Below are 27,798 nucleotides of genomic sequence, written 5' to 3' on the forward strand. Positions count from 1 at the left end.
ATAAATATATACATTCTTTTATGAAAAAGTATATTTTGAGTACTCAGCCAGTGGAAAGGAATAACTTTTTATAGAGATGGCAAATTTTTTTTAGAATTAAGATAGTTGTTTCTAATATGTATATTGGTAGAAATTTGAGGTGTAACTTTTCTAATACAGATCTTACAAGAGAGAGAGTTACTGCCTGTGAAGAAATTTGAAAGTGAAATCCTGGAAGCAATTAGTCAAAATCCAGTTGTTATTATCCGAGGCGCTACTGGATGTGGTAAAACCACACAAGTTCCCCAGTTTATTCTAGATGACTTTATCCAGAATGACCGAGCAGCAGGATGTAATATTGTAGTAACTCAGGTAAGTAGCAAGCCAGCTTACGAGGTACGTGCCTGGTGTGGATAGGGTTTGAGAGGTGGAAACACCTAGAAGCCTGACCATTCCTAATTCTTTGATCAACTCCCCTTTGTAGTGACATAAAATTCTGAAAGTGGTAGAGCATTAGGCCCTTTTAAATAAAAAAAAAAGGAAAAGAAAGGCATGAAAGGAATTTAAGTCTATGTTAATCTCCAGTATAACTCACCAATAAGCTAAACAACCATGTGGAGGATTCTTTTTGTCTGGGCTAGAGGGAGTCTTTGGGCCTAGAATTGAACAAAACAGAGTACTTTCTCCTTAAGTTTACATCCAAACCTTGGTTCTCTCTATCTTATCACCTTAATGTTCAATAAAAACCAGTCAGCGCAAGAGTAGACAAGATAGAAAAACAGATAAATGGTTGACTTCAGCTGAATGCTTACTATACACCAGCTTCTGTTTTAAACAGTTGATTTTTTTTTAACTCATTTAAAGTTTATGACGCTAAGATGTAAGTACTATATTATTTAATATTTCTCTTTTAGTAACTTAGGGCACAAAGAGACTTAAAAATTGTCCAAGGTTAACACAGGAAGTTGTTGAAACTAGGATTCATAACCAAACAGTCGGCCTTCAGTATTCCCCCTTTTGACTGCTACATTCTGTTGTTACCTTGCTAGCAATAAGCAGTGCCTGCAAGTTTGTCGCAGTGCTTAGGGAAGAGCAGTCTTCTTAGGTTAAAGCAGTTCCTGTCAGCTCTAACCCTGTACTTCTGGCACTTGAAAGGAGAGCATTGCAAGTAGCCAGATACTACCTCTCAGGCTGGCCCAGACCTTGACTTAGGGATTCTTAACCGGGGAAGCTTAATTGATACTCAGGGGAGAGTCATGAATCTTGAAATAGCAAAAGATGTTTGTACACATGCATTTATGTGGACATGTGCAAACCATATTTTTTTAACATGTCTGAAATGAAGTATGTCTTAAAAATTGGCCTCTATATTTTATAGGAGAGTTGGGTTTGGGGGGGGGCCTTCAAAAAATGACTGAAGGAATGCATTTAAAATGGATGATATTTTAAGCTTGAAACAAATATGATAGATCTCCATTTTTCTGGGATAGGACCCTTAGCTTTCTTCTCAAAATGTTCTTCGATTGCCCTTCTCACTCCCAAAACTGGCTATGATTTCTTTGTCTCGCAGCAGAAGTTCCAACCTCAAGTACATCAATAAAATATACTTGCTCTTAATGCTTATCTGATTTTTCAGGAGGTGTATTGTTCAGGAGGGCGCCATTTTACAGAAGAACTTTGAGCTCTGCCCTCCTTCCTTACTACCACTCGCCATTTTTAAATTCAAAACAGTTCAGCCATATAGGCAGAAATGCTGAATTCAGCAAATGAGCTGAACACCTGTGGTCTCACTCAGAAGTTGTTTGCGGGGCTTCCCTGGTGGCGCAGTGGTTGGGAGTCCGCCTGCCAATGCGGGGGACGCGGGTTTGAGTCCTGGTCTGGGAGGATCCCGCATGTCGCGGAGCGGCTGAGCCCTTGCGCCACAGCTGCTGAGTCTGCGCTCTGGAGCCCGCATGCCGCGGCTGCTGGGGCCCGCGCGCCTGGAGCCCGTGCTCCGCAACGAGGGGGGCCACCGCAATGAGAAGCCCGTGCGCCATAGCCGAGAGTGGCCCCCGCTTGCCACAGCTGGAGGGAGCCCGCGCTCAGCAAGGAAGACCCAACGCAGACGAAAATAAGTAAATTAAATAAATTAAAAAAAAAAGTTGTTTGCATGTCATGAGTATGAAAAAAACTAACTCCCGCCCAACTGAGAAGTGATTTTTTTCGCCTGCTGTCTGACTTATCAAATCCAGATTGTTCCAGACAAAAATGGCTTCTGTTTGTTCCAGACAAAAATAGTTTTTATACTGTGGTCTTCAACTTTGTATAATTTGCTTACTAACTTGTGTCCCTTCCCAAATAATTTGGACATTTCTGGTGGTTTCATCTGTAAAATGAACAGATTTCTATATGTAGGCTGTAACAAACGTAAGAGCGGTGAAGCTACAGTGTGGAAGCGTGGATCAAATGTTATTCTACTTCTTTTGCGTATAAAACAGCTTTCACTTATCCACTAGTTCTTTATTTATATTCCTTCATAAAGTGATAGATTCATGAAATCGAAAGATACTTCAGAATTATTCCATCCTTCTACTCAGGGTGGAATGTTTATAATAGATGGTTACCTAACTTCCGCTTGAAAATTTCCCGTTGTGTGGAGGTGCAGCCTGTGTCTTCTGATTTTGGACAGATGACTGACCTGTCACATGAAATCAACATTCTGTGGCTTCCATGTTTTTGTCCTAGTGCTTGTCCCCAAATCAGTCTCTGATTTCTCTTACCTATAATAAGTCTTCAAAAGTTTGTATAGTGTCCTAGTGTATCTCCTTTGTTTTATATAAACAGCTATGGTTCAGCCATGAAGATAGAGTCTAAGGTTGTTAAGCACATTTGAAGCATCAGCATCCTACCTGAGAAGGTAGGCCTGAACATACTGATTGGTCATTGTAGAATACAGTTCTTAATAATTGTGATATTATATAGTACTTCTGTTAAGGCAGTCTGAGACAGCATTAATAATTTTTGTAGTAATATCACTGTTGTATCATCTTTCGATTTTATTTATTTATTTATTTATTTATTTATGGCTGAGTTGGGTCTTCGTTGCTGCGTGTGGGCTTTCTCTAGTTGCGGCGAGTGGGGGCTACTCTTTTTTTTTTTTAATATTATTTATTTATTTATTTTTGGCTGTGTTGGGTCTTCGTTTCTGTGCGCGGGCTTTCTCTAGTTGTGGCAAGTGGGGGCCACTCTTCATCGCGGTGTGCAGGCCTCTCACTATCGCGGCCTCTCTTGTTGCGGAGCACAGGCTCCAGATGCGCAGGCTCAGTAGTTGTGGCTCACGGGCCCAGTTGCTCTGCGGCATGTGGGATCTTCCCAGACCAGGGCTCGAACCCGTGTGCCCTGCATTGGCAGACAGATTCTCAACCACTGTGCCACCAGGGAAGCCCCCAGATTTTAGAATACTGCAAAAGAACACTTTGAGACAGGTCTTTAGCTGCTTGTGGTATGGAAAGTTTTACCGGTAATATTAGCTGTTTTAATTAATTAAAGTGAACATAGAATTGTGAAGAAGAGGTAATCACTTAGAACTAACTACTACTATGGCTGGTCTCCAGGTAAGAGTAATAAGATTCTACAGAGCAAATGAGAGCAGATAAATATGCAATGAAAATGTAAAGAAAAGCTCATATGCTGGAGGATAATTTGAAGTATTCTGTTGGAATGACTTAACATTATCCCTTGCTTTCATCACCACTACTTTTTAACTAGTTTCACTTAAACGGGTTATTCTGTTATTTAATCCAAATACAACATAAAATTACAACAAGAGGCAGAGTAATTGGGAAAAGGCTTAGTTGGGAGTAAAGAAAATTTGTATTACATCTAAAGTCATGTATATGAATTTAGGCAAAATACCTTTACCTGTGAACTTGTGTTTTTATCTGTTAGAATGGAAAAAAAAATCTCACTGTTATTCTGAAGCACAAATAAAATAGTACATGCAGTCATGGTTTTTACTATTGTTACGCAGATGTTAATTATGATTGTTCTGTGGGGTCTCTATAGTCTTGAATCTTTATTTATAGAACATAGAATATTTCTATATACTATAGAATATTTAAGAGAGGATAAGTTAAACCATATGTGGAGAGGTAGTTCTGCGGGTGTAGAAAGAAGGTGGACCTTGCTTTGTATGTATTCATTGTAGGGCAGTATGTAAAACAGTTATTGACTATCCAAGGGAAAAGAGAGAAATTATTCAGGGGATAAATAGAGCAACCTATTTATAGGTTATCAGGTAGCATGCAGTCTGAGAAGTGTTTAAACATTAATAGTCTTTTACATTAAGCATTGTTCTCCCACACAAAATGCCTATCCTGTGGATATTTATAATGAGCTAAGAATTATACTGAGAATAAGATTTTATTTTTAGTTGCTTTTGTCTGACTCTAAAAGTATTATATACCCATTGGGAAAAAAATTAGAAAATAAAGTAAATTTTAAAAGAAACCAAAGCCCACACAGAATCCCACCATCCGGAAGTAATCATTTTTACTTTTGGCCTTTATCCTTTCAGACTTCGTGTACATATACCGTATGTACACCATCCTAACCTGTCCCCTTTGTGTAACAGCACACCTGCTATTAAAGCAACGGAATCATTTTCTAATGACTTCATAATTTTCCATTTTATGCATATACGTTTATTTTATTCTTAAATGGTGGAGATACTTTAAGATTGTTTCTAATATTTTGGTATTTATGTATGCTGGGATGAATATACTTGTACATACATTTTATACTCTCATTGGATTATTTCATTGGAATAAATTCCTAGACATGGAATTGTTGGGTCGAAGGGTATGCATATTTTAAGTTTTATGCATTTTGCCGTACTCCCCTCAGGAAAAATCATACTGATTTCCAGTTGGATCAGTTACAAATAAAAGAAGCACTTCTCTTTTTAATATGTATTTTAAATGTTTTTTTTGAAGTCAGGGCTGTTGAAATAGGAAGGCGATAAGTTAGAGAAGCATACAAAACATGGAAAGGAGATTGTAGGGTCATTTGTTTCTTTGCTGTTTGAATAGTCATCTTGATATTGAGGTTTTCTGCTTTTACTCAAGGAAATTTGGCCAGTAGGGCTTCTGAAGATGGTTGTTTTAGCACTTCTTGTGTTAATTTGTAACAGCCTCTGTCATGGATGGCTTGGGAGGTGAGGGCTGTACTGTTAAGAACTACAGTAAGTGCTGCTTACGGAATATGCCGTCTCCTGTCCATATTCACTTTAAAAGGCTGGAAACTACAAAGGTGATTGACCTGAAAGTAGCCTCAAGCTGGTAAAAGCAATCCTTGAGTATCCAGTAGCATAGGAATACACCTCAGAAGAGTCAGATATCCTAATTGAGTTGACGTTTTTCTAGAAGCCAGCTATTTAGTAGAAATGTTGAAAACTGTAGGAAAGACAAAAGGAGAGAAAAGCGATAATAGTGTTGAGCATTTACCTGTTCTTTGTAGAATACAAAGAACTTCTTGAAAATGCCCAAAATACTTTATATTTTATACCTTTAGTGGAATATCATCTTCACATTCCCTGACATAAGTATATAGCAGAACTCTTCTCTTTATGGACAAATGCATAACTCAGTCCTTCATGTAACACTTTTATTCAGAGTTAGTGAGGTACAGAGAACTGGTCAGCAGTGGTCATTAAAAGCTAGCATTGTTCAGCGAAACAAGGCATATAAACCAGAAAGAATATAAGCTCAGGAAAATGTACAGTATGTTCAAGATGGCATCCTTTAATCCCTTACCTTGCTGGACAGGATAAATATGAACTAGGTGATTGTACACTTCACCTATATGTGTTACTAGCCACATAGCATAAAGGACTCTTGTGTTAGGGGATATAGAAATTAATAAATCGTGTTTTATATTAATTCAAAGGATGTTGATAGCTCTAGTGAAGCTACTGGTTTTTTGGTTTGGGGTTTTTTTTGTTTGGTTGGTTTTTGTTTTTTAAGATTGTATTAGCCTCTGATTTCCTAAATGGTCATGTCATATAACCTGGGGTATAATCATACAGGTACTTAACTAAATATGGAACTCGGAAAAAAATTTCTCAGTCTAGGAACTAAAGTACAATCTATCATCAGGAACTTTTTGACAAAGTCAAATACAAGGCAACCTGGAAGCATTTAGTCTAAATCTGCATGTACCCCATAGCTATACATTCAGGGTATCGTAATAGCCATGGTATCCACCAAGTAAATGCTGTTTTGTGTACTTAGAAGACAGGGGACACTTTGGAAGTTTTCATAAAAGTTAAGGTCCAACACTTAAAATTTTAACCCATAATTGTCCTTAGGGTTCAGCATATTTATTGCTAGCAGCATGTATATTGCTGGAAAAGGTAATATACACTCAGTTTTCTCAGCTACATAAGCTCATCAAAACCAGGAGTGATTTCATTGAGGTGTTGTGTTTTGTTTTTTTATCTCTAGCACCTTTTGTGGCACCTGATATCAATACAGATATGCTATGACTGCTTACTTTATGAGTTAGTAAGTGAATGAATCGTAGATACGGCAAAAGAGGTTGTTCACCTTCCTAATAACCCGTACATCTCAGTTAAATAGTTCTTTAAACATGTGCCTGTGCTGTGGTAGGAAGTTACCAGAACAAGCTGTCCACGTGTGATCTGTCTGCTTCCCTACTGGAAAATCACTTGATGCCATTAAGAGTTAGGGCCAATGTTGAAGAAATTTTATTTTCTATAAAAACCTTGGAATCACTTTATATACAAAGTGAAAAACAGCATTTTTAACTGTCTACCATAGAATTAAGTGGTAATTTTTTTTGTTTTTTTAATAAACTTTGGCGCTTCCTAAATGTTATCACTACTATTATTGTTTCTGTTGATTACTGAGCTGGCAATGGGTCAGATTTACTACAGTCATTTAATAACCCTAATAAACAAGTGTAACTAATTTTGTAGCTTTTAAATCACTTTTTTTTTTTTTTTTTGTCTCAGCCCAGGAGAATCAGTGCAGTTTCTGTGGCAGAGCGAGTTGCATATGAGAGAGGAGAAGAGCCTGGAAAAAGTTGTGGCTATAGTGTTCGATTTGAGTCTGTACTTCCCCGCCCTCATGCCAGTATAATGTTTTGTACTGTGGGTCAGTAATCTGTTTTATTTTGGCCTTTCACTTGGGGTTTACATTTTGTTTGTGAAGAAAACTTGATAATAGCACAGAGTGACTGGAAATAATAAATCAAGAACCCAGTTTCAGAATTCTTGTTTAAATAGAACTTTTGGCAGTTTTTTTCTTCATGGAGAGTGTTATGTACCTGCTGGCTTTTGTAGTGCAGAGCAAATGAAATCAGCTTAGGTTGCTGGAACTGTTAAAAATGTTTTCATTAGACAAATGTGTTATAGACTACATGATCACTTCTTTAATAATTTAAATATACCAGTGATGATTTCTTTCCTAAAACGCTGGGGTTATAGTAGTTGAAGCATAGTTGATTGTCTAGAAATTGGTTTCTTTGCACTTTTCCTTACCTCCCTACTTTAACATAGAAACTCATCGCCAGTGTTTACTCTGATTTTCTTTTCAAGGTGTACTCCTAAGAAAATTAGAAGCAGGCATTCGAGGAATCAGTCATGTAATTGTAGATGAAATACATGAAAGAGACATAAATGTAAGTAACTTGAGAGTGATGGTAAGGTACCAGTGCTAAAATTCTGAATAAAGAGAAATGAAGTAGAATGTCTTTATTTTATTTCCATTTTCCCATAGCTTACAACTTCTATCAAAATTATGAACTTCAGTCACTAAGATATTGGACACCTTTTTTAGCAAAGCCATTAAACCCTTTTTTTTCCTTTGTTAAAGCACAGAGTTCTGAAAGACCTCTTATTGTAAAGTAAGTATAATTGCAGTGATCATTAAGTTAGCATAATTCAGCAACTGAACTAATGATTTATCACTGAATAGCTGATGGAATTTTAATAATCAGTTTTTCTTTGAATTGAAAATTTATCTGTGATAAATTTTACATTGTTTTCCTCCCGCCGCCTGGCTTGCAGGATCTCAGTTCCCTGACCAGGGATCAAACCCGGGCCCATGGCAGTGAAAGCGCCGAGTCCTAACCACTGGACAGCCAGGGAATTTCCACAATTTTAAATTTAATATAGTTAATGGTGTGTTTTCGGATGTTTGCAGCTTTAGTCTTTTCCAACGTTAATGGTAATCATGCCAGAATTAAGAAAAAACTAGAATTTTTTTCACACCCTATCCTCATTTGGTCCTTGGCAAAACTTGTATAGAATTAACTTATTATACAATTGTATAATTCAAAGAATGATACCATAAATCAGTGACTTGTTTTTATGGCACTGTTTTACATATCCAAACAAAGGTATTAGTGGGTGGACAGTATGTCATTCAAACTGTTTCCAAGCTCCTGTTACTTAAAACATTCGTTGGAGCTCCTCCTCTTTAGAAAATAATTCTGTAGCCGTTGTTGTTCATCATACTTAGTTTTAGCAAAATTTTGATCTTTATGGTTGAGCTAAAGCAAGTAAGAAAGTTTGCATGGTCTTTCAGATGACCTTTTTAAATCAAATCTATTCCATAGGATAAAATTTTTGCTGCTTTTGTCATTCAGAATCTTTTGAAAACTAATGTTCCCCCCCCCCGCAATTAACTTAATCAAAATAAATGTTTCAGTATTTTCTTTACTAGCATGGTAACATACCAATGTTCTTAGAGTTTAAATTATTCCAGGTCACACTAGAAACATCATAGGTCATCATTACTATTTTCCCCCAAAATAAGTGGCTTTGGTCAACTTTTCTTGAAAGATTGTCAGGTCTATATTAATGTATTATTCACAGTAAAAATGGAAAAACACCTTTGCAGAAACATATGTTCTCTTTCAGATGAACCTTATCTAAACGTCACTTTACGGGGAAAACCCAAGAGAACTTAAAAGACCAATTATTAGAAAAATAGAATAGGGGACTTCCATGGCAGTCCAGTGATTGGGACTGTGCACTTCCACTGCAGGGGGCATGGGTTCAATCCCTGGTCGGGGAATAAGGATCCCACATGCCGCACGGCCAAAAGAAAGAAACATTTAGCAGTATGGCTGGGAAAAAAAGTTAATATACAAAAGTCTGTTGCATTGTGTACATTACAAACAGCTAGAAAACAACTAAAGATACCACTGCACTAGTCAGAATGTCAAACACCACCACTGCACTAGTCAGAATGTCAAACACCTAAGACTTAAGTCCAACAAAAAGACATGCAGAACCTATACAGGAAAAATAAAACTTCATTACAAAACACTAAAAAAGACCAGATTGTGTTCACGGCTAATATAATATAGATGTCAGATTGCCTGAAGTTGATCCACATCTGAATAGAATTCTAATCCATTCCCAGTAGGTTTTGTTAATAGGCTGATTATAAAAACCTATAGGGAAGATTTATGGCCAAAAATAACAAGGACTCCTGTAGAAGAGCAGAATGAAGGGTCTTGCTTTATAGATCTCAGGACTTAATTTGAACCTATAATAATTAGACAGTATAGTACATGAGATGACAGTTTGACCAACAATAATACAGAGTGTAGAAACAGATTGTGTGTTGCGTGCAGCTTCGGTATAATAGAGTGAGTGATAGATGGCATGTCAGATCAGTGGAAAGAGAATGTACTATTCAGTAAATGGAGCTGGAAACAATTGGTCATCCATAAGGAAATACTTGAACTTGGATCCTTACCTTATAACCAGATACAGAAATCAACTCCAGATAGATAAGGACTTAAATGCCAAAGCAGTTTTAAAACTCTTGAGTAGAATATATAAGTAGACATCTAGACAGCACTATCCAGTAGAAATATAATGTGGCCTACACATGCAGTTTTTAAATTTCTAGCATCATATTTTAAAAGGTGAAAAGAAACAGGTAAAATTAACTCAGTATATCTAAAATATTTTCATCATGTAGTCAATATAAAAATATATCAACGTTTTTTACGTTTTTTTTTTTCATATTAAGTCTTCAAAATCTGTCTGTGTATTTTACACTTAGAGCACATCTCAGTTTAGACCAGGCACATTTTATGTGCTCAGTAGCCACAACTATATTGGGCAACATAGTTCTAGGCCTTCTGGAAGAATTTCTTAGAACATGAAATGCATTAACCATGAAACAAAAGACTTGAGGTATTCATCTATATTAAGATTAAGAGCATGTATTCATTCAAAAGATACTTTCAGGAAAACCACAAGCTAGAAGATGCCAATATAGCCAACAAAGGATTAGTATAGAAAATACAAACACCTCCTACAAGTCAGTAAGCAAAGTACAGATGACTCAGTAGAAAAACAAGGAAAAATACAAATAGGCATTTTACAAAAGAGCAATTATATTTGGCTAGTACACATGATGGGGTGTTCAGTCTCATTGGTGAATAGGAAAGTACACACCAAGACCATAATAAGGTACGTCTACTTTATATCCATTTGATTAATAGAATTTTAAGTGATGATACCAAGTATTGGAGAATATAGATATCAGCAGGATCTCTTATCCATTGCTCATAGTGGTTTATGAACTGGTGAAATGCCTTAGGAAAATAGTTGAGCATTATCTGCAAAAGTTCAACATTTACACACCCTATGAGTACAGTTCCATACCTACACTTACCCACAGAAACTTGCGTATGTACCGTAGGAGACATGAACTAGGATGTTCAGAGTAGCAAATGTTTGGAAGAGTAAAATCCCAGAAACAACCCAGATACCTGCAGTAGTTACCACCAGAAATCTACTGGTGAATTAATGGGTACATACACACATTGGGATATTTAAATAGTCATCAGAAAGAATAACTCTGGTGATTCACACGTGGGTGAGTCTTAGCAGTGCTATAGGATGTGAAAAAGGAAATCCCCAAAGATTACATAAAATATCATACCTTCTCATAAAGTTAAGAATAGGTAAATTTTAAAATATATGTATGCATGCATATATATGTATGTGTGTCTAGTTAGATACACATATAGATCAGAGGAAAGGTATATGAAAAGGACTAATAAAAGATTCAGGATGGTGGATTTCTCTGTTTGGGGAGGCAGAGTGATGGACTTGAAGACCCCATAGCCAGAGAAAAGTTTTATCAGAGTTCTAGCTTTCATGTTGTTGTTTGGTGGGTTGATGGAAACTTTACATTATTAAATAATAAATGTCTCGACCATTATTTTGTTTGAATGGACTAAATATAGCCTTTTCAGCATTTGTAAGATTCACTTTACAGGTGATTGGAAAACTGATTTTTGGCTCATCATGGCTTTCCCCTTTTCTCTAGTAGTTTGTGCAACTGAAAATATAAATTTCACTGAAAATTTCCTCTCGTTAATGTTTTTTTTTTTCTCTTCCCTTCCCTTCCCCTACCCTAGTAGCGCTCATTTCTAATTCCCACAACGAGTAGGCTACAACTGTTCTTAAAAATACTGTTACCGTATCCCACTGTAATCCTTCATCTTACTTCTACAAGCTGCCCAAGAAACTGAATTTCACTGATATCTTGTGGCTTATTAACACAAGAAATCTTTTAGCTGTACCTTGTGAGCAAGGACTTTTCAATGCATTTATTTTTCCATTTGTGTTTGTGTTTTAATAGACTGACTTCCTTTTGGTAGTGTTGCGTGATGTCGTTCAGGCATATCCTGAAGTTCGCATTGTCCTCATGTCTGCTACTATTGATACGAGCATGTTCTGTGAATATTTCTTCAGTTGCCCAATCATTGAAGTTTATGGGAGGACTTACCCAGTTCAAGGTAAATATCGTGGGGGTGGGATGGGAGGGTGAACATTTTTTGTAGTGTGTGGATTTTCTTAATCCTAGAGATTGGAGTAATAGTTTAAAGGATATTTAAAATAAAATCCAAATCAGGGTATCAAATGCATCATAGCATTCTTGGGGTTTTAGTCAAGCAGTAGTGAGTTTCATTTACAACTTGAGGAGTTTGCATATCCAGTAAATTTCCTGTCCTTACAGGTAAAGTTAACTTTTAAGATTTTACAGTCAAGTGTTAATTAATATGCCTATAGATGTTCATGGGGAAATACTGTTAAAAGTTTAAGCAGCCAGGGTCAAATTAACTAGAGAATCAATCTTTCCTAGAGCCAGAGCAGGCAGATTTTGAAATGAGATTAAGGTGAGTGTTTCAAGGTCAAATATTTCTGATTGTTAAGAGTTTGTTTAGAAGATTTTGTCATCACCGTTTTCTAGAATAGTCATCTAATAGTTTGGTTTTAAAAATTAATTACAGCACAGTCTAATTGAGGGCATGAAAATAAGCTAAAAGTTTTTCAGTGTACATATGAAATGAATGGCTATGTCAGGATGCTAACTTGAAATTCAGAAGTTGAGGGTAGCTCTGAAATAAAAATCAGTGCACTCATATCTCACGAGGATGCAGGTTAATAATCCTGCAGCTGCTTTGCATGCATACTGGCGTTGAAAAAGATAATTAAATGGATGACAGACAGTGGGAACCAGGTTTACTGCTGGAGTGGGAGGTTACAGGTAAGTATGAGGGAAGGCTTGAATGAACCCTGTGGTACTGGATTACAGTTGAACTCGTGTTTAGATAGAAATGGATAGATACAAAACTAAATATACATGTGTATGGATCCATGGATTTGCATACATAGATATATTTCCTAGCTCTGTCTGCTGAGCGGGCCTAGAAGTAATGACATCCCAGTAGCAAGGATCATGCCCAACACCCAGATCATGTTTCCAATACCATTCTCCAGTTAAAGGAACCAGACGCCCTTGAAGAAATGACTGATTCTGAAGCTGAGGCAGGGAATATACAAGATGAGCCTGAAACATCTTGTAGTGACAGAAAGTAAGGAAGTGCTTTTAAAAAAAAAAAAAACAGTGAAGGGGACAAAGGGACATAGGAGTCAACATGAAAGCTCTCAGTGGCCAAAAATGGAATAGTTGGAACAAAAAAATAGAAAACATAGTATTGGATTATAACCTGAAGTATAAAACAGATACCCATGAATTTATATGGTGGTTGAATAAATAAGTGGGTAATAAAGACAAAGCTGTCATATGGAAGAACTAGAAAAAAATTATGTAGATACTCTCTCTTACCTCAGAAAAGTGATGCTTAACTACTTTAGTGTGCTGTGCTTAATGATTTGCTTCCAAAGAGTAGAGTATGGAAAGTGGGAAACGAGTCACTTTACGATGGAGTTAACTTGGCAAACACTACCTCAGGTTGATCAAGTTTAATATCATCAGTGATGAGTCATGTTGATAGTGTGTACCTTTGATATAATGAGATGAGAATGGTACTTTGGGGCTCTAAGGGTATAGAGGGGAAGTGTTTAGATTATGAGATACTTCTGAAACTTCTGGAACACTTCAAAGAACCTCAGGAGCATAATTGATCAGTAGATGTTCCAACCTTCGCATTGAAGTCCTTTTTTAAGAGTAATAACTAAAAGGAACCCATTTTTATCTGTACATCCTAATAGAGGAAGGATGGACTATGGTATATTATTGTATTGATAGTAATTTCTCCCCATATATAACACCCACACTGTGGGAGTATACAGCATAGAGCACAATATGCATCCCATGAATGTTTGATTGAATATTGTATATAGCGGATACCCTGACTGGCTTTGTGGGAACATATATAAGAGATACCTCACCCTCCTCCAAGGTCCAAGAGATGGAAACACACTGAGTTTGATTGGAAAAAGAGGTTATTGACACTGAAGTTTCTTGGCAGTTGTGAAGAATCAGATTGAAGGGTATGAAGGTAGTTTTGAATTATGAGTTAGAAGATGAGTTTTAAAGACTGCTCCATTCTGCAAGTTGATAGTACTTACCTGACTGGATTGTCCTGGCAGAATATTTTTTGGAAGACTGTATTCAGATGACCCACTTTGTTCCTCCACCGAAGGACAAGAAGAAGAAGGATAAGGATGATGATAGTGGTGAAGACGATGATGTAAGTGAGTTTCGTGAAGAATTTTCATTGTGGGCAAAATTGTTATCGCAGGGAATGATTTTAGTAAAAACATGCAATAAGTTAGCATTACAAAAAACTTCTAAAAATTGACTGTAATGTCTATCTTTGAATTAATTGATATATTTCACTCCAAAGAATTCGATGTTCAGTGAAAAGCGCTTTTCATACCATGAGTTAAATCATCTCTGGCATAAAGGTTAAAAAAAAAGAGGAAGGGGCTTCCCTGGTTGCGCAGTGGTTGGGAATCTGCCTGCCAATGCAGGGGACATGGGTTCGAGCCCTGGTCTGGGAACATTCCACGGAGCAACTAGGCCCGTGAGCCACAACTACTGAGCCTGCGCATCTGGAGCCTGTGCTCCGCAACAAGAGAGGCCACGATAGTGAGAGGCCTGCGCACCGCGATGAAGAGTGGCCCCCGCTCGCCGCAACTAGAGAAAGCCCTCGCACAGAAACGAAGACCCAACACAGCCCCAAAAAATAAAATAAATAAATAAGTAAGTCAGGAGCTCTTAAAAAAAAAAATCTAATTTATAAAAAAAAAAGAGGAAGGAGTAAGATAATTAATAACTCCCATTTTGTAAGGCCTTGCTGCTCAGAGTGTTTTCCATGAGCCACAACACCTGGGAAACTGGTAGAGAGGTGGAATCTTGTGCCCCACCCCACATCTCCTAAATCAGAATCCACACTTTAACAAGATCTCCAGGTGACCCATATGTACAATAAAGTTTAAGCAACAGCAGCTACAGTCCTAGGTTACAGAGACTGTATGGTAATGACATTAGCAGATGGAGAGAGTATTGAAGTGGGGGATGATGAGGGATTTCCTAAGAAACAGGAAAGAAAAGTGACACTTATTTCGTAGTGCTTCAGAGTTGGACCAGTGATATTTAAAAATGCATCTTGAATCTGGAAGCATGAACAGAATGAATGTTACAAGGCAGCCAGCAATGCAGAATATGATAAACATAACCTAGGATTGGGTTTTTTTTTTTTATTTAAAGGGTATTTTTAATCAGATTTGAGGATATAAATGAATTATATTATGAATTATATCCTCAAATCCGATGAATTACAAAGTTTATTGGGGGGAAAAAATCAATTGTAACAACTTCATTTCTCATTACTGAAGGTTTGGTTTATCATTGGTTCTCAGGCAGACTTTTTGGATTATTTCAGATGTAGATGAAGGTGGTCAAATACCCTGTCTTCCGGTATGAGTGAGCCTGGGAATTACGCAGGAAGACATTGTGTATATATAATTATATGATAATTGATACAAAGAGAGGATCATAGGAGCAGTTTATTAATCAGTAAGGAAAATATTTTTGAAAAATCAAGAGTTTATAGTCATAAGAGAGAAATAAGCTTTGTAGAAGGAGCCGTTAGAAGTTTTAGAGTCAAATTTAAACGTTTGTGCTTGAATTTTAGTCACATCCTATGGGAAGTATTGTTCAGTAGAAAAATTCAGTATGTCAACGTGCAGTGGTTTTACGTTTTTGAAAATTAAATTTCTTCTATATGCCAGATACGACTAATCAGCTAGAATCAATAAGGATATTAGGTGTCATGTGAACATTAAGAACAAATGTAGGAGACTTAACTCATGAGCTGTACTAATTGAGACAGTCCAAAATATGTCTCCCTGTTTTTTGCAGGCAAATTGCAACCTGATCTGTGGTGATGAATATGGTCCAGAAACAAAGGTGAGCATGGCTCAACTGAATGAGAAAGAAACTCCTTTTGAACTCATCGAGGCTCTACTTAAGTACATCGAGACCCTTAATGTTCCTGGAGCTGTGTTGGTTTTTCTGCCTGGCTGGAATTTGATTTATACTATGCAGAAGCATTTGGAAATGAATCCACATTTTGGTATGAGTCTTTTTTGAATTCTCAACTATTTGAGAGTGAAAAATGAATGATTTTGCTTGCACCCTAGCCAATATATGAAAATAAAATTTAGTGTTGTATCAATTTTTGATTAAAAATATGCATAATGTAGAAAAGTTTTAAACTCGACTCCTATTTTTAGACCTTAACTTTTCCATATTTTTATAGGAAGCCATAGGTATCAGATTCTACCTCTGCATTCTCAGATTCCTCGAGAGGAACAGCGCAAAGTATTTGATCCAGTACCAGGTGGAGTAACCAAGGTAAGTAGTAAACATTACAGTTACGGGGTTGGAATTAACGAAGATATTAGACAACTATTACAGACCTTCAAAGAGCTATCCAAAAAAATTGTAATCCATCTGAATTGAAGAAGAAAAAAGGGGTCCTTTCTTCATGAGCTTAGTACGTTTTTCAATTATCCAGTCAGTGAATGAGTGATTTATTTGAAGATTTCTGTAATTCTGTTGTCATTTGTTACATAAGCAGATCATTCCTTTTAAGTACGTAATAGGAAAATATTTTCTGAAGTGTAATTTTTCTTAATACCATTTCTTCACAGGTTATTTTGTCCACAAATATTGCTGAGACAAGCATTACCATAAATGATGTTGTTTATGTCATTGACTCCTGCAAGTAAGTTCCCAAGGAACCCATTGCCTTGAATACAGTAAATCTTTAGAATACTCCATGTAGTGTCTAGAATCAATTAACAGAATCAAAAACACCTTATTTTTAAATTTTTAAAACTCTTGTGTTCTCTTACCGTCAGAATTACTGTGCTGCATCTGTATGTACTGAGTTATAGTGTAATTAATGATTCTTGGTGTTGATCATCATATCAGTTATGGTAGAAAGTGACGAAGCTTAACACTACTGACTGCTTCCCACTTATTCTTGTCTGCTGGTGTTCTGCTCATTTCCCGTTGGGTGTTTCCATTGACCACTGCCATACAATGGCATGCTCTTTGGTGTATAAAGATGTCCAATATTTAGCTCATGAGAAGTGTCCTATTTGTAGGACACTACTTAAGAATTAAGACTTCATATTTGGTATGAGATACCCTGGGAAATACACAGGGAGGCATTGTGTATAGGTAAAGTAATTACACGCTAATTGATACACAGAGAGGACAGAAACGTCGAAACTTTGTTCTGTCTAGCCAGTTTGTGCCCCATGTCTTCTCTGTAGTCCCTAAGCCTTTCCTGGCAGTTGAAGAAGATTTGCCAATGCCCACTTTAGGGAATGGTGAATAGCATGCCCCTCTTTTGTGCCAGTCCCAGTCATTTAGTGCCAGCTGCCTAGTGTAACATTGACAAATTCTGAGGTTGCTTAGGGGTTCAAGAGGACCATGCCAACACCACTTGGTGAGGTCTTCAGAAGTGCCACATGTTCCAGTTTAGCACATAGCCTTTAGATCATAGATTGCCTAAAAGTTAAACTAAACTTCGGAATAGAGTTGGCTTTGAATAATTATCACTCACTTACCTGCACGTGCCAGATCCTGTTTAAGTGCTATACGTTCATTAATTCACATAATGTTTATAAATAAAAACACTACAAGGTAGGTGATAGTATTATACTCATTTTCAGATGAGGAAAATGAGGCACAGAAAGATTAGTAACTTGGCCAAGATCATCCATCTGGCAAGTGGCACATGTATATTATATTGCCTCCTAGCAGGTTGGCAGCCTAAAGAGTGCACAGTCAAATTCTTATCGGTGCTGTTTACAAACAGACATCACAAGTAGGCATGACTGGAAAGCGTCTGCCACTTAGTGGAAATGTAACAGTTATGTATTGATAGTACACGTGAGTTTTAGAATTAACCACTCTTTCCTATTCAGGCAAAAAGTGAAGCTGTTCACTGCTCACAACAATATGACCAATTACGCTACAGTCTGGGCATCCAAAACAAACCTCGAGCAGCGGAAAGGACGAGCTGGCCGCGTACGGCCTGGATTCTGCTTTCACCTCTGTAGCCGAGCTCGTTTTGAGAGGTAAGACCAATTCTTGAGTAAAGAATGAAGTTGGGTTTTTTTTAGCCTTTTACACACACACACACCCCCCTCCCCACACCTCTCTGCCCTGACATAAACTTAATGAACTCAGAACGTAAGTGCTTCCAGTTAATTGGAGGAAACTTAGCTTAGATAGTGAGATTGTGGTAAGGATGAAATCAGAAATTATCAATGGTGGCATGTTTGATACCGATTAACTATTTACTAATAATCTTTTAAAAGCATAACATATGTTTTCTATACCACACATCTTTATCACTTTGGGATTACTGATATTTATGGAATGGTTAACGTTTCTGAAAAATAACGTTAAAATAACAATACTTTTGTATTTATAGACACCCTCCCCCACCTCCACCCCCATTAGCACATCACCTCTGTCATATGATCCTCCTTATGTGCCTGAGAAACAGAGGGCATTATTTAGGTAAGGAAACCAAAGCTTAAGAAGCTTAGCTGACTTCTCCAGGACTGAAATCCAAGTCTGTTAATACCTTGGCCATTTCCGTTTATACCACAGATCCTTTTGGAGAATGTGGATGAGACCAATTGGTTTAAAAAATACTTCTCTGGGGTGCTAGCTCACCATCTTCTCGGTTTGCTAGCTTTCCAAATAAAGTCATTATTCCTTGCCTCCCACTCACCCCCCAATTTAAAAAATAAAAAATACTTCTCTCTCTGAATTACAGACTTAAGTTATATGTATTTAGTTGTATGTTTCTGGAAATCAGTGTGGTGTACATTAGCTTTAACCAGTTGATAATAAAGGTGGAGTTAGGAGGTGTGTTTGTGTGTGTGTACCACAATGAAGGATTGTGGGACAGACTAATTTAGGTGACCAGATGTATATAGCACACTGAAGAAAGGTCAAAGCTTTGATTTGCTTTTATACTGGTAACATATGGCTCCCTAGTAATTACAAATGTTGGTTTATTTGAGCATCAGAAGTTAATGCAGGAGACTGGCTGCAACATTTGGAAGACACTTATTTCTTTTTAAAGGTTGGCTTGTCCCTTGACCTGAATAAACAAGTACTATACTCTAACATTTTAGAGTAAAACCAGCTCCTAATTAATTAACAGCATGAATAGATCTGTAAGGGATTTTTGTTCTTTTCTCTGTAGGATGAGGAATAGATATGCTATATGCATCTATGTAAACCTGATTAAAGCTGATCTAGGTCTTACCAGCAGTGTTGGAATTCACCTCTAAATGGTTGCTATGAGTCTTCATTATAAGTAGTTTATATAGAATAAGCCTGAATTGGAAATGTAGAGACCTGGATTTTAATACTATTTGTGCCTAATGTATCACATAATCTTAAACATTTACACTCTTTTTTTTTTTTTTAAAGATTTATTTATTGATTGATTGCTGTGTTGGGTCTTCGTTTCTGTGCGAGGGCTTTCTCTAGTTGTGGCAAGTGGGGACCACTCTTCATCGCGGTGCGCGGGCCCCTCACTATCGTGGCCTCTCTTGTTGCGGAGCACAGGCTCCAGATGCGCAGGCTCAGTAGTTGTGGCTCACGGGCCTAGTTGCTCCACAGCATGTGGGATCTTCCCAGACCAGGGCTCGAACCCGTGTCCCCTGCACTAGCAGGCAGACTCCCAACCACTGCGCCACCAGGGAAGCCCAACATTTACACTCTTTAGGCCTTTGTTTCCCCATTCTACAAAATGAAATTGAGTTACTTAACCTTTCTGTGTCTCTTTCCTCAGTTGAAAAAAGAAGGTAATGCAATACTAATCCCATAGGATTTGTTTGCGAATTAAGTGAGTCAGTAATGGAAAATACTGAGAACAATACTTGGCACATAGTAAACTCTCAGTAAATGTTAACTATTATTATTATTGTTAATATTGATTTATATTAATAGTTTTTATTACTAAAATTTTAAAGGGTTAGATAATCTGTAAGATCCTTTCCAGTGGCACTAAATTTATACAGACCAGGAAGTGGGGGAAGAGGTGGCAGGGAAATATTAGTATTAGCCTGCATCTCCCACAGAAGGTCTTGCTACCATTTTTAACCCATGTTTGTCAGCAGCCAGACCTGAAGAAGCCATGGGTGGGGGTAATAACATTAGAGATTTGGGATAATTTTTCATCCTCCTTCACTCAGCTGAAAATGCCTTCAAGCTATAAGGGTAAAGTCGTAAGCCACTACTCAACCACTTAAGAAGGTCTTGTCCAGAGAGTCTTTGTAGTAAATATAAAACGTTCTTTTGTAATTGTAAAAGGATGAGGGAAGGGCAGCTCTATATATTCCTGATTATCTCTCTGCGACGTTTTTTGTTAAATAAACGTGTGTGTACACAAGAGAAGATGGTTATTTTATGCTTATTTTCTCTTAGACTCGAAACCCACATGACCCCAGAGATGTTCCGAACACCATTGCATGAAATTGCTTTGAGCATAAAACTTCTGCGTCTGGGAGGAATTGGCCAATTCCTGGCCAAGGCAATTGAACCTCCGCCTTTGGATGCTGTGATTGAAGCAGAGCACACACTTAGAGGTACCTACAAATACAGACCTGCCTAACACATGCTAGTTATACCATCTGTCTTGTCCTGGCAAGTAACACTTAACAGATGAGTCAAGAAGAGGATCTAGTCCACAGGGCTGTGACAGCAAAGCTTCCAGTGTTGCTTAATTGTACTTAGTGTGGTCAGTGTATAAAATGAGCAACGTAAGGTAAGAAAGGGATGATGTGAGTCTTATTTGGGGGAAAAAATGGAGAAAAGGCACACGTTCTCTCTTAACCAGTGGTTAACGATTGGAACGTGAATTATTCATGATACCCACAGTGTTTCATGTACATTTCATAGAACATCTATTTGCATTTTCTTATCACATTTACAGAGGCAGTGTAGTATAGTGGAAAAAAATAAGGGCGTTGGAGTCCAGGGGGATCTGAATTTGAATTTTGAATCTCGTGCTCACCTGCTGTGTGAACTTCAGACTTTTATTCTCCAGATTTCATTTCTTTCTAGAAATTATCAACGGATGCTGTCAGACTTGTTAGAGCATGTAGCTGTTTATGCTGCTATTACAGTTATTACTGTATTTATAGACTTCTCATGGACTGTACTCAGCTTTACAGCCTACAGGGCCTAATTCTAGTACCTTCTTCATGTTAGGTGCTCTAGAATTTGGTTTTGTTCTGTTTTTGAGTGAAGAGAATTGTTGGCTATGGGCATGGTGCTGGCAGTTGACTTGACAGATGAGGAAAACTTAAGTGCAGTATCTGAACCTTAATCTATAAACAAATGTTTCATCTTTGCCTAGGTTAAAGGGGTGTTCATTACTGTTTCTGCTAACGAAGAAATATCTCCCCACAGAGCTTGATGCATTAGATACCAATGATGAGTTGACTCCTCTGGGACGAATCCTGGCTAAACTCCCCATTGAGCCTCGTCTTGGCAAAATGATGATAATGGGGTGTATTTTCTAGTAAGTGCTTTGTTTTATTGCTGATAGTTAAATGGTAAAACAGTTTTAGAATTTTATCCCCCTCCCAATAAAAACAGGATGGGCTCGAATAGAAGAAAAAACTAAATATTCTTCAGTAGAGAAGTGGCATACTTTAGATACTGAGAAAAGTGTGAAATGAGAAGAACAAACAGTTCCAGTGGATGGACACCTGGGCCCAACTTTCTGGGGGAAAGAGTATACAGACTTCTCAAAAGAGAAGTGCAGTTAAGTAGGTTAAGTAGTTTTCCTTGAAAGAGAAAGATGAGGAAAACAGGTATATGTTATTAGAAGGTTTTGAAGATTAAGAGATTTTGTAAGATGAGGGAGAATGGGAAAGGAAAAATATAATACTTGGTCAGTTTATGGTAAATATGCTTCCATTAATATCAGAACTCATTTTTTTTTCCCCTTTTTGCCTCTGGAGAGCAGCTGTAAAATTTTTTTTGTTCAGCCCGTTTCAGTGCTATTAAAACAATATCATAGCCAATAAAGACTGACCCACAGTTGACAGTACTGCCCAAGTTGCTGGAACAAGAATGTGATCTAGACTGAATTTTCCTTTCTGTTTCAGTGTGGGAGATGCTGTTTGTACCATCTCTGCTGCCACCTGCTTTCCGGAGCCTTTCATCAGTGAAGGAAAGCGACTGGGTTATATCCATCGAAATTTTGCTGGAAACAGATTTTCTGATCATGTGGCCCTTTTATCAGTATTCCAAGCTTGGGATGATGCTAGGTATGGGCTTGAAAGAGGAGAGTTACAAGATTCTGGTGAACTGTCTCTAGTTTGTAATCTGTATCTAGTTCTTTAGGCTTTGGGAATGACTCTTAACAACCTATTTGTTTTAGAATGGGTGGAGAAGAAGCAGAGATACGTTTTTGTGAGCACAAAAGACTCAATATGGCTACACTTAGAATGACCTGGGAAGCCAAAGTTCAGCTCAAAGAGATTCTGATTAATTCTGGATTTCCAGAAGGTAAGATTCTCACATTCTTAAGACATATCTGAAGTAACCTTAATGTAATACATGCACATTGACAGTGCAGTATATTTTAGCTTCAAACATTAGACCCTTTGCTTTTTCTATGTTCCTGGCTATTTCTTAGTTCTTTGAACTCTGGTGATAATCAGTTTTTCACATTAATTCAGTCTTTTACAGGATGCAAAAGGTTATAATGTTCAAATTGTAATTTAGTACAGAGATGATTAATAGACCTTTTGAGAATTGTGCTACTTTGGGAGGATTTTTTGTTTTTGTTTTTACTAATTTTTATTGGAGTATAGGTGATTTACAATGTTGTGTTAGTTTCTGCTGTACAGCAGAGTGAATCAGTTATACACATACCCACTCTTTTAGATGGGAGGATTTTTTAAATCCATCCACTTGTGAAGAACACAGGTCTAGCTTTTAGCATCTTTTGAATGAACAGTTTGTTGAAATACCTCAAGTAGTGGTTTGTGAAGTGATTTATTAATTTGCCCATCTGTTCAGTTTTAGATATAAAGTAAACTCTACCGTGTTAAATTTTAATTGGCTTTAAATAAGGTTTTAGTGGACAATTACAGAGGACTTTGATATCTGATATAGGAATAGTAATCCAGCTGTTCATTTCTTGTGTGAATTTGAACTATTGTACTTTTCTCCAATTAGATTAAGAGACAGAGTTATTTCCTGAAACATTGAAAATTGGAACACATAACCAGAAAGAGCTGTTTAGTTGAGAGACAGAAGGTAGTTGGGCAGTATCTAGATAACTAAAGTAATTCTCTTCTGTTGTAAACTGACTAAATTTTTATTTTTATTTTTTTTTAATTTATTTATTTTGGCTGTTTTGGGTCTTCGTTGCTGCACGCAGGCTTTCTCTAGCTGTGGCGAGTGGGGGCTACTCTTCTTTGCAGCGTGTGGGCTTCTCATTGCGGTGGCTTCTCTTGTTGCGGAGCACAGGCTCTAGGCGCACAGGCTTCAGTAGTTGTGGCTCGCAGGCTCTAGAGCGCAGGCTCAGTAGTTGTGGCGCACAGGTTTAGTTGCTCCGTGGCATGTGCGATCTTCCTGGATCAGGGCTCGAACCCGTGTCCCCTGCATTGGCAGGCGGATTCTTAACTGCTGCGCCACCAGGGATTTCCCAATTCGTAGCTTTTTAATCAAAATCAAAGGAAAAGAGAAAAACATTTTTGTGTGATAGACTCTTCACAACAGTCCTGAGATGCACATATTACTACCCCATTTTATAGATGAGGAAACTGACACAGAAGCTTAAGTTACGTGTCCAGACTCAATTAGGAAGTTTATAAGACTAGGATTCAGGTTTTTTAGAACAAAGTATATCCGCTCTCTTACCGTCATACTTTCCATGTGCCTAAAGCATAGTTTGGGTGAAGACATCCGCCACCTTCTAGTGGGTTCCTCTTAAGTTGTCATTCCATCTTCTGTAGAAGGAACAGCTTTTTAAAAACAGCATATGGAACACTGTGGTCATATCAGTCTAGCTCTTATACTGAGAGTAGATGGTTTTTGGGCGATTTTTTAAAATACTTACTCCAAGCTTATATTTTGTTGAGTCTGTATGAGAATATAGACATTTTAATTTTCTTATTGTGGCTACTCAGCAGAATTTCTCCTTGCACTTAATCTGAGTGCAAGAGTTCTGAGAAGAGAGGAAGTTAGACAGGTTATTTGAAAAAGGAGGGTGGAGGAGGAGTTAATTCTTCTAATTGTCATGTAATTCCGGTAAATACTTTACATGCAATGTGAGGATTAACCAGATACCTGATTTTTTTTTTTTTTTAATCTCCTTCCTCTTAACAGAGTGTTTATTGACACAAGTGTTTACTAACACTGGACCAGACAATAATCTGGATGTTGTTATCTCTCTCCTGGCCTTTGGCGTGTACCCCAATGTGTGCTATCATAAGGAAAAGAGAAAGATTCTCACCACTGAAGGGCGTAATGCGCTTATCCACAAGTCATCTGTTAATTGTCCTTTTAGCAGCCAAGACATGAAGTACCCATCTCCCTTCTTTGTTTTTGGTGAAAAGGTAAGAAAAGATTAGTTTAGAAAAGTTTACATTTAAAATCCAAATTATCTTTACTTATTAATGTGCAGTGGGAACATGAGTTTTAATTGTCAAAGCATAGTTCATTATCATTATATGGTAGTTGATTGACAGTTGGAATGTCAACTATTTCTTCTTGCCTCTTTCTCTGTCTTCAGATTCGAACCCGGGCCATCTCTGCTAAAGGCATGACCTTAGTCACCCCCTTGCAGCTGCTTCTCTTTGCCTCCAAGAAAGTCCAATCTGATGGACAGATTGTGCTGGTAGATGACTGGTATGGATTTTCATATGTGAACTCAACTGAATTCTTAAATTGAAATGTAATGGGATTCAGCTGTTAATCTAACTTAATTTGTGAAACATGGCAAAATTTGATGGCACAAACGAGATGCTGTATAACACTGTCTTTTCTTGGCGAGTAGTATATCTTAGGAGTATGGTTCATAGTTGGTAGTAAAGTCTTAAATTGATTATACCAGCAGAAGCAGATGCATTAGGCATTGGAGCTGCATCCACTACCATGAATACTACACTAAGGAATTAGAGTCTAATTGGAGCTTGGGCACCTCTTTTTTCTGTATACTTTATAGTACTTAGAGACTAGTGGTGAGTGGATAGTAAGCACTTGGCAGAAATTGATAGAATTTTTAATGAATGGTTAGTAGGCTCAGTCATATTCTTGAAAACTTGCAAAACTAACAATCTTAGTGTCTTATTTCATTCTTTTGTTGGAGGCTGAGTGATCTGTATTGTTAAGAGTATTTTGCTCGATAGACTTTGTGGTTCACAACTCCTGCCAATAGCTAGCAGTGAATTTCAAGAAGTTACCTTAGATGATTATTCTTCCTACCTGTGTTTGCCTAATTCTGGGGCCATTACATTAGTTGAAAGTATTGGTACTTGGAAAGAAGTTAAATTTGTCCCGTCACTTGCCATGTGTGAAATTGAAAGATAATAGTCTTTTTCTGTGTGTACCACCTCTCATTTTTAGTCATTTTTCTCTATTTTAGGATCAGACTGCAAATATCTCATGAAGCTGCTGCCTGTATCACTGCTCTCCGGGCAGCCATGGAGGCTCTGGTTGTTGAAGTAACCCAGCAGCCTGATATCATCAGCCAGTTGGACCCCGTTAATGAACATATGCTAAACACAATCCGCCAAATCTCTAGGCCCTCAGCTGCTGGTATCAACCTTATGATTGGCAGTACACGGTGAGTACCACAGTAACTTCTCTTTGAACTAAGCAGAGTACAGTAATCTTATACTGGCCTAAAATTTCCACAGTTAGTTAATAGAGGCCTTGTTATTTAAGTTACAGTTCTAGACAAATGCTGAATATGAAGTCTAGTTCTGGTTAGCACACTGAGAAAAAAGGGTGTTACTTTTGTGTTAATGATCTATTACACCAGTGCGTGCTAGAGATAGAAAGAGATCTTAAAAGTACATATAGAGTCCAGGATAGGTCACATGACAGGAAAGTGAGAGACCCCAGACAGTCCTCTTCCCACAGTACTGCCTTGCCGTCTCCAAAGAAAAAATGATGAGGTGCTAAATTCGTTCTTAGGTGAAAAGCATCCGGGTTTATCTTAGGGAAGTACAGGAACATGGGTATCTAAAAGTAAAGAAGTATGTAGTTCCTCTTAATTCTTAAAATGTTTTATCTGCTTCAGTTTTTTTCACCTTCAAAAAGTTTCTTTGCCCACAGCTTTTTCTTTGGAAATACTTGATGCCTGCAGAAAATGCAGAACAGTGAACTCCCATATAGTCTCTTAGGTTTCACTGACTGTCAGCATTTTGTGACACTTGCTTTCATATAAATATTACACACTTCTTTTGCTTAATCGTTTGTGGTGATTAAGTTGCATTTTACATCAGTATGCTTCATGTATCTTTTGAGAACATAGCATAAACAATACTAGTTCACACCCCAAAAATGTGTTACAATAACACTATCTAATATACAATTATTAAAATTTTTTTTAGTCACTCAAAAATATTCTTTAATCTCCCATCAAGATTCGCTTACTGCATTTGGTTATAAACTGTTATCTTAATGTATAGAAGTGCTGTGTGCTTTGTGGATTCTGGCTTCCCATTTTGCCTATAACTGAGTTAACGACTTCTTTAAACTAATGAAACGTAGTACTTAGGGTGTGCCACACTGTGTTAAGTGCTTTTCTGATACTAACTCATTTTAATATTTAATCTGTCTATGATGTATTCAGTATTTGTGCATTTGGCTTCGTTCCCTTTATGCATTAAATTTTCGAATGTGACTAAATGTTTATATTTTGTGACTAGTTGAGAAGTACTAAGGATGCTTTGCTAAAGTGGTGGTTTTGTGCTTTTGCTAGGTATGGAGATGGTCCACGTCCTCCCAAGATGGCTCGATATGACAATGGAAGTGGATATAGAAGGGGAGGTTCAAGTTATGGTGGTGGAGGCTACGGGGGTAGTGGAAGCTACGGTGGCAGTGGCTATGGTGGCGGCTCCAGCTCCTACTGGGGAGGCTATAGAGGGGGTTCCCGAGGTGGCTATGGAGGTGACTACAGAGGGTCTAGTGGAGGAGGCTACAGAGGATCTGGGGGATTCCAGCGAGGAGGTGGCAGAGGGGGCTATGGGAGTGGCTACTTTGGACAAGGAAGAGGAGGTGGTGGCTATTAAAGCTTGCTTATGTCAGTGCCTGTGCATAGACAGGTAAAAAAAAAAAAATGCATGCTACCCCTTTTCCCTAGTTGTTTATGTGCTGCCAGTAAGTAAACCCATTCCACCCATTCTGTGGTTTGTTGTAGTTTAAGGAAACTAAACATATTAGGTATATTAGTGATTTTGTTTATATTATGTAAAATATCATGCTCTATTATAAAAGTACTACAGTTTGTATTTTTTCTTTAAGGAGTAAAGATTTGCCTTTAAAATGAACTTGATATTTTCTTGATTTTAGTTTAATACAATAGAAATAAAGTATTACATTGAATACTGGCTGTGTAGTTAATTGTTGATCTTACACATTAGAAAAATTTTACAATGGCACTTAATTACATCTGTTAGTTTTAAACATTAGAGGAAAAACTGTACTTTGTTTCACAAGTATACCAATTGATGGTTATTACTTACAGTAGTTAGAATAAATAGCCTTGAACTGCAGTTGTTATTCTTGCAGTAAATACTGGCCAGTACACAATTGACATGGGCCTCTGTATCTGAATAAAACTTTTGACCTAAGGCTGAACGTTTTTACTTTTTCCCAAGCTTTGTCTTTGAAAAATCTAAGACCAAGGTCAGCATTCTCTTTTCTTAAGTTAGTTTCCAGTGTAAAAATTATTTTA

At 37.5% G+C, this 27,798-nt stretch overlaps 1 protein-coding gene across 2 annotated transcripts in view; it reads left to right on the top strand.

The window, feature by feature from the left end:
• DHX9 (DExH-box helicase 9) overlaps positions 1–27,446 on the top strand; it is a 54,190-nt gene extending 26,744 nt beyond the window's left edge. For both annotated transcript variants that reach the window (XM_007175193.3, XM_007175195.3), the window contains 17 exons: positions 160–351; positions 6,992–7,133; positions 7,577–7,659; positions 11,655–11,811; positions 13,913–14,013; positions 15,690–15,903; positions 16,090–16,184; positions 16,484–16,557; positions 17,771–17,923; positions 20,298–20,458; positions 21,285–21,396; positions 21,989–22,150; positions 22,264–22,391; positions 24,222–24,451; positions 24,628–24,743; positions 25,480–25,680; positions 26,824–27,446. In XM_007175193.3, coding sequence (XP_007175255.2) covers positions 160–351; positions 6,992–7,133; positions 7,577–7,659; positions 11,655–11,811; positions 13,913–14,013; positions 15,690–15,903; positions 16,090–16,184; positions 16,484–16,557; positions 17,771–17,923; positions 20,298–20,458; positions 21,285–21,396; positions 21,989–22,150; positions 22,264–22,391; positions 24,222–24,451; positions 24,628–24,743; positions 25,480–25,680; positions 26,824–27,133 — 2,631 coding nt within the window. In that variant the 3' untranslated portion in view covers positions 27,134–27,446. The remainder of the gene's footprint in view (positions 1–159; positions 352–6,991; positions 7,134–7,576; positions 7,660–11,654; positions 11,812–13,912; positions 14,014–15,689; positions 15,904–16,089; positions 16,185–16,483; positions 16,558–17,770; positions 17,924–20,297; positions 20,459–21,284; positions 21,397–21,988; positions 22,151–22,263; positions 22,392–24,221; positions 24,452–24,627; positions 24,744–25,479; positions 25,681–26,823) is intronic.
• Positions 27,447–27,798: the final 352 nt, after the last annotated feature.

The sequence above is a fragment of the Balaenoptera acutorostrata genome, chromosome 1 (genome assembly GCF_949987535.1).
Source record: "Balaenoptera acutorostrata chromosome 1, mBalAcu1.1, whole genome shotgun sequence".
Lineage (NCBI taxonomy): Eukaryota > Metazoa > Chordata > Mammalia > Artiodactyla > Balaenopteridae > Balaenoptera > Balaenoptera acutorostrata.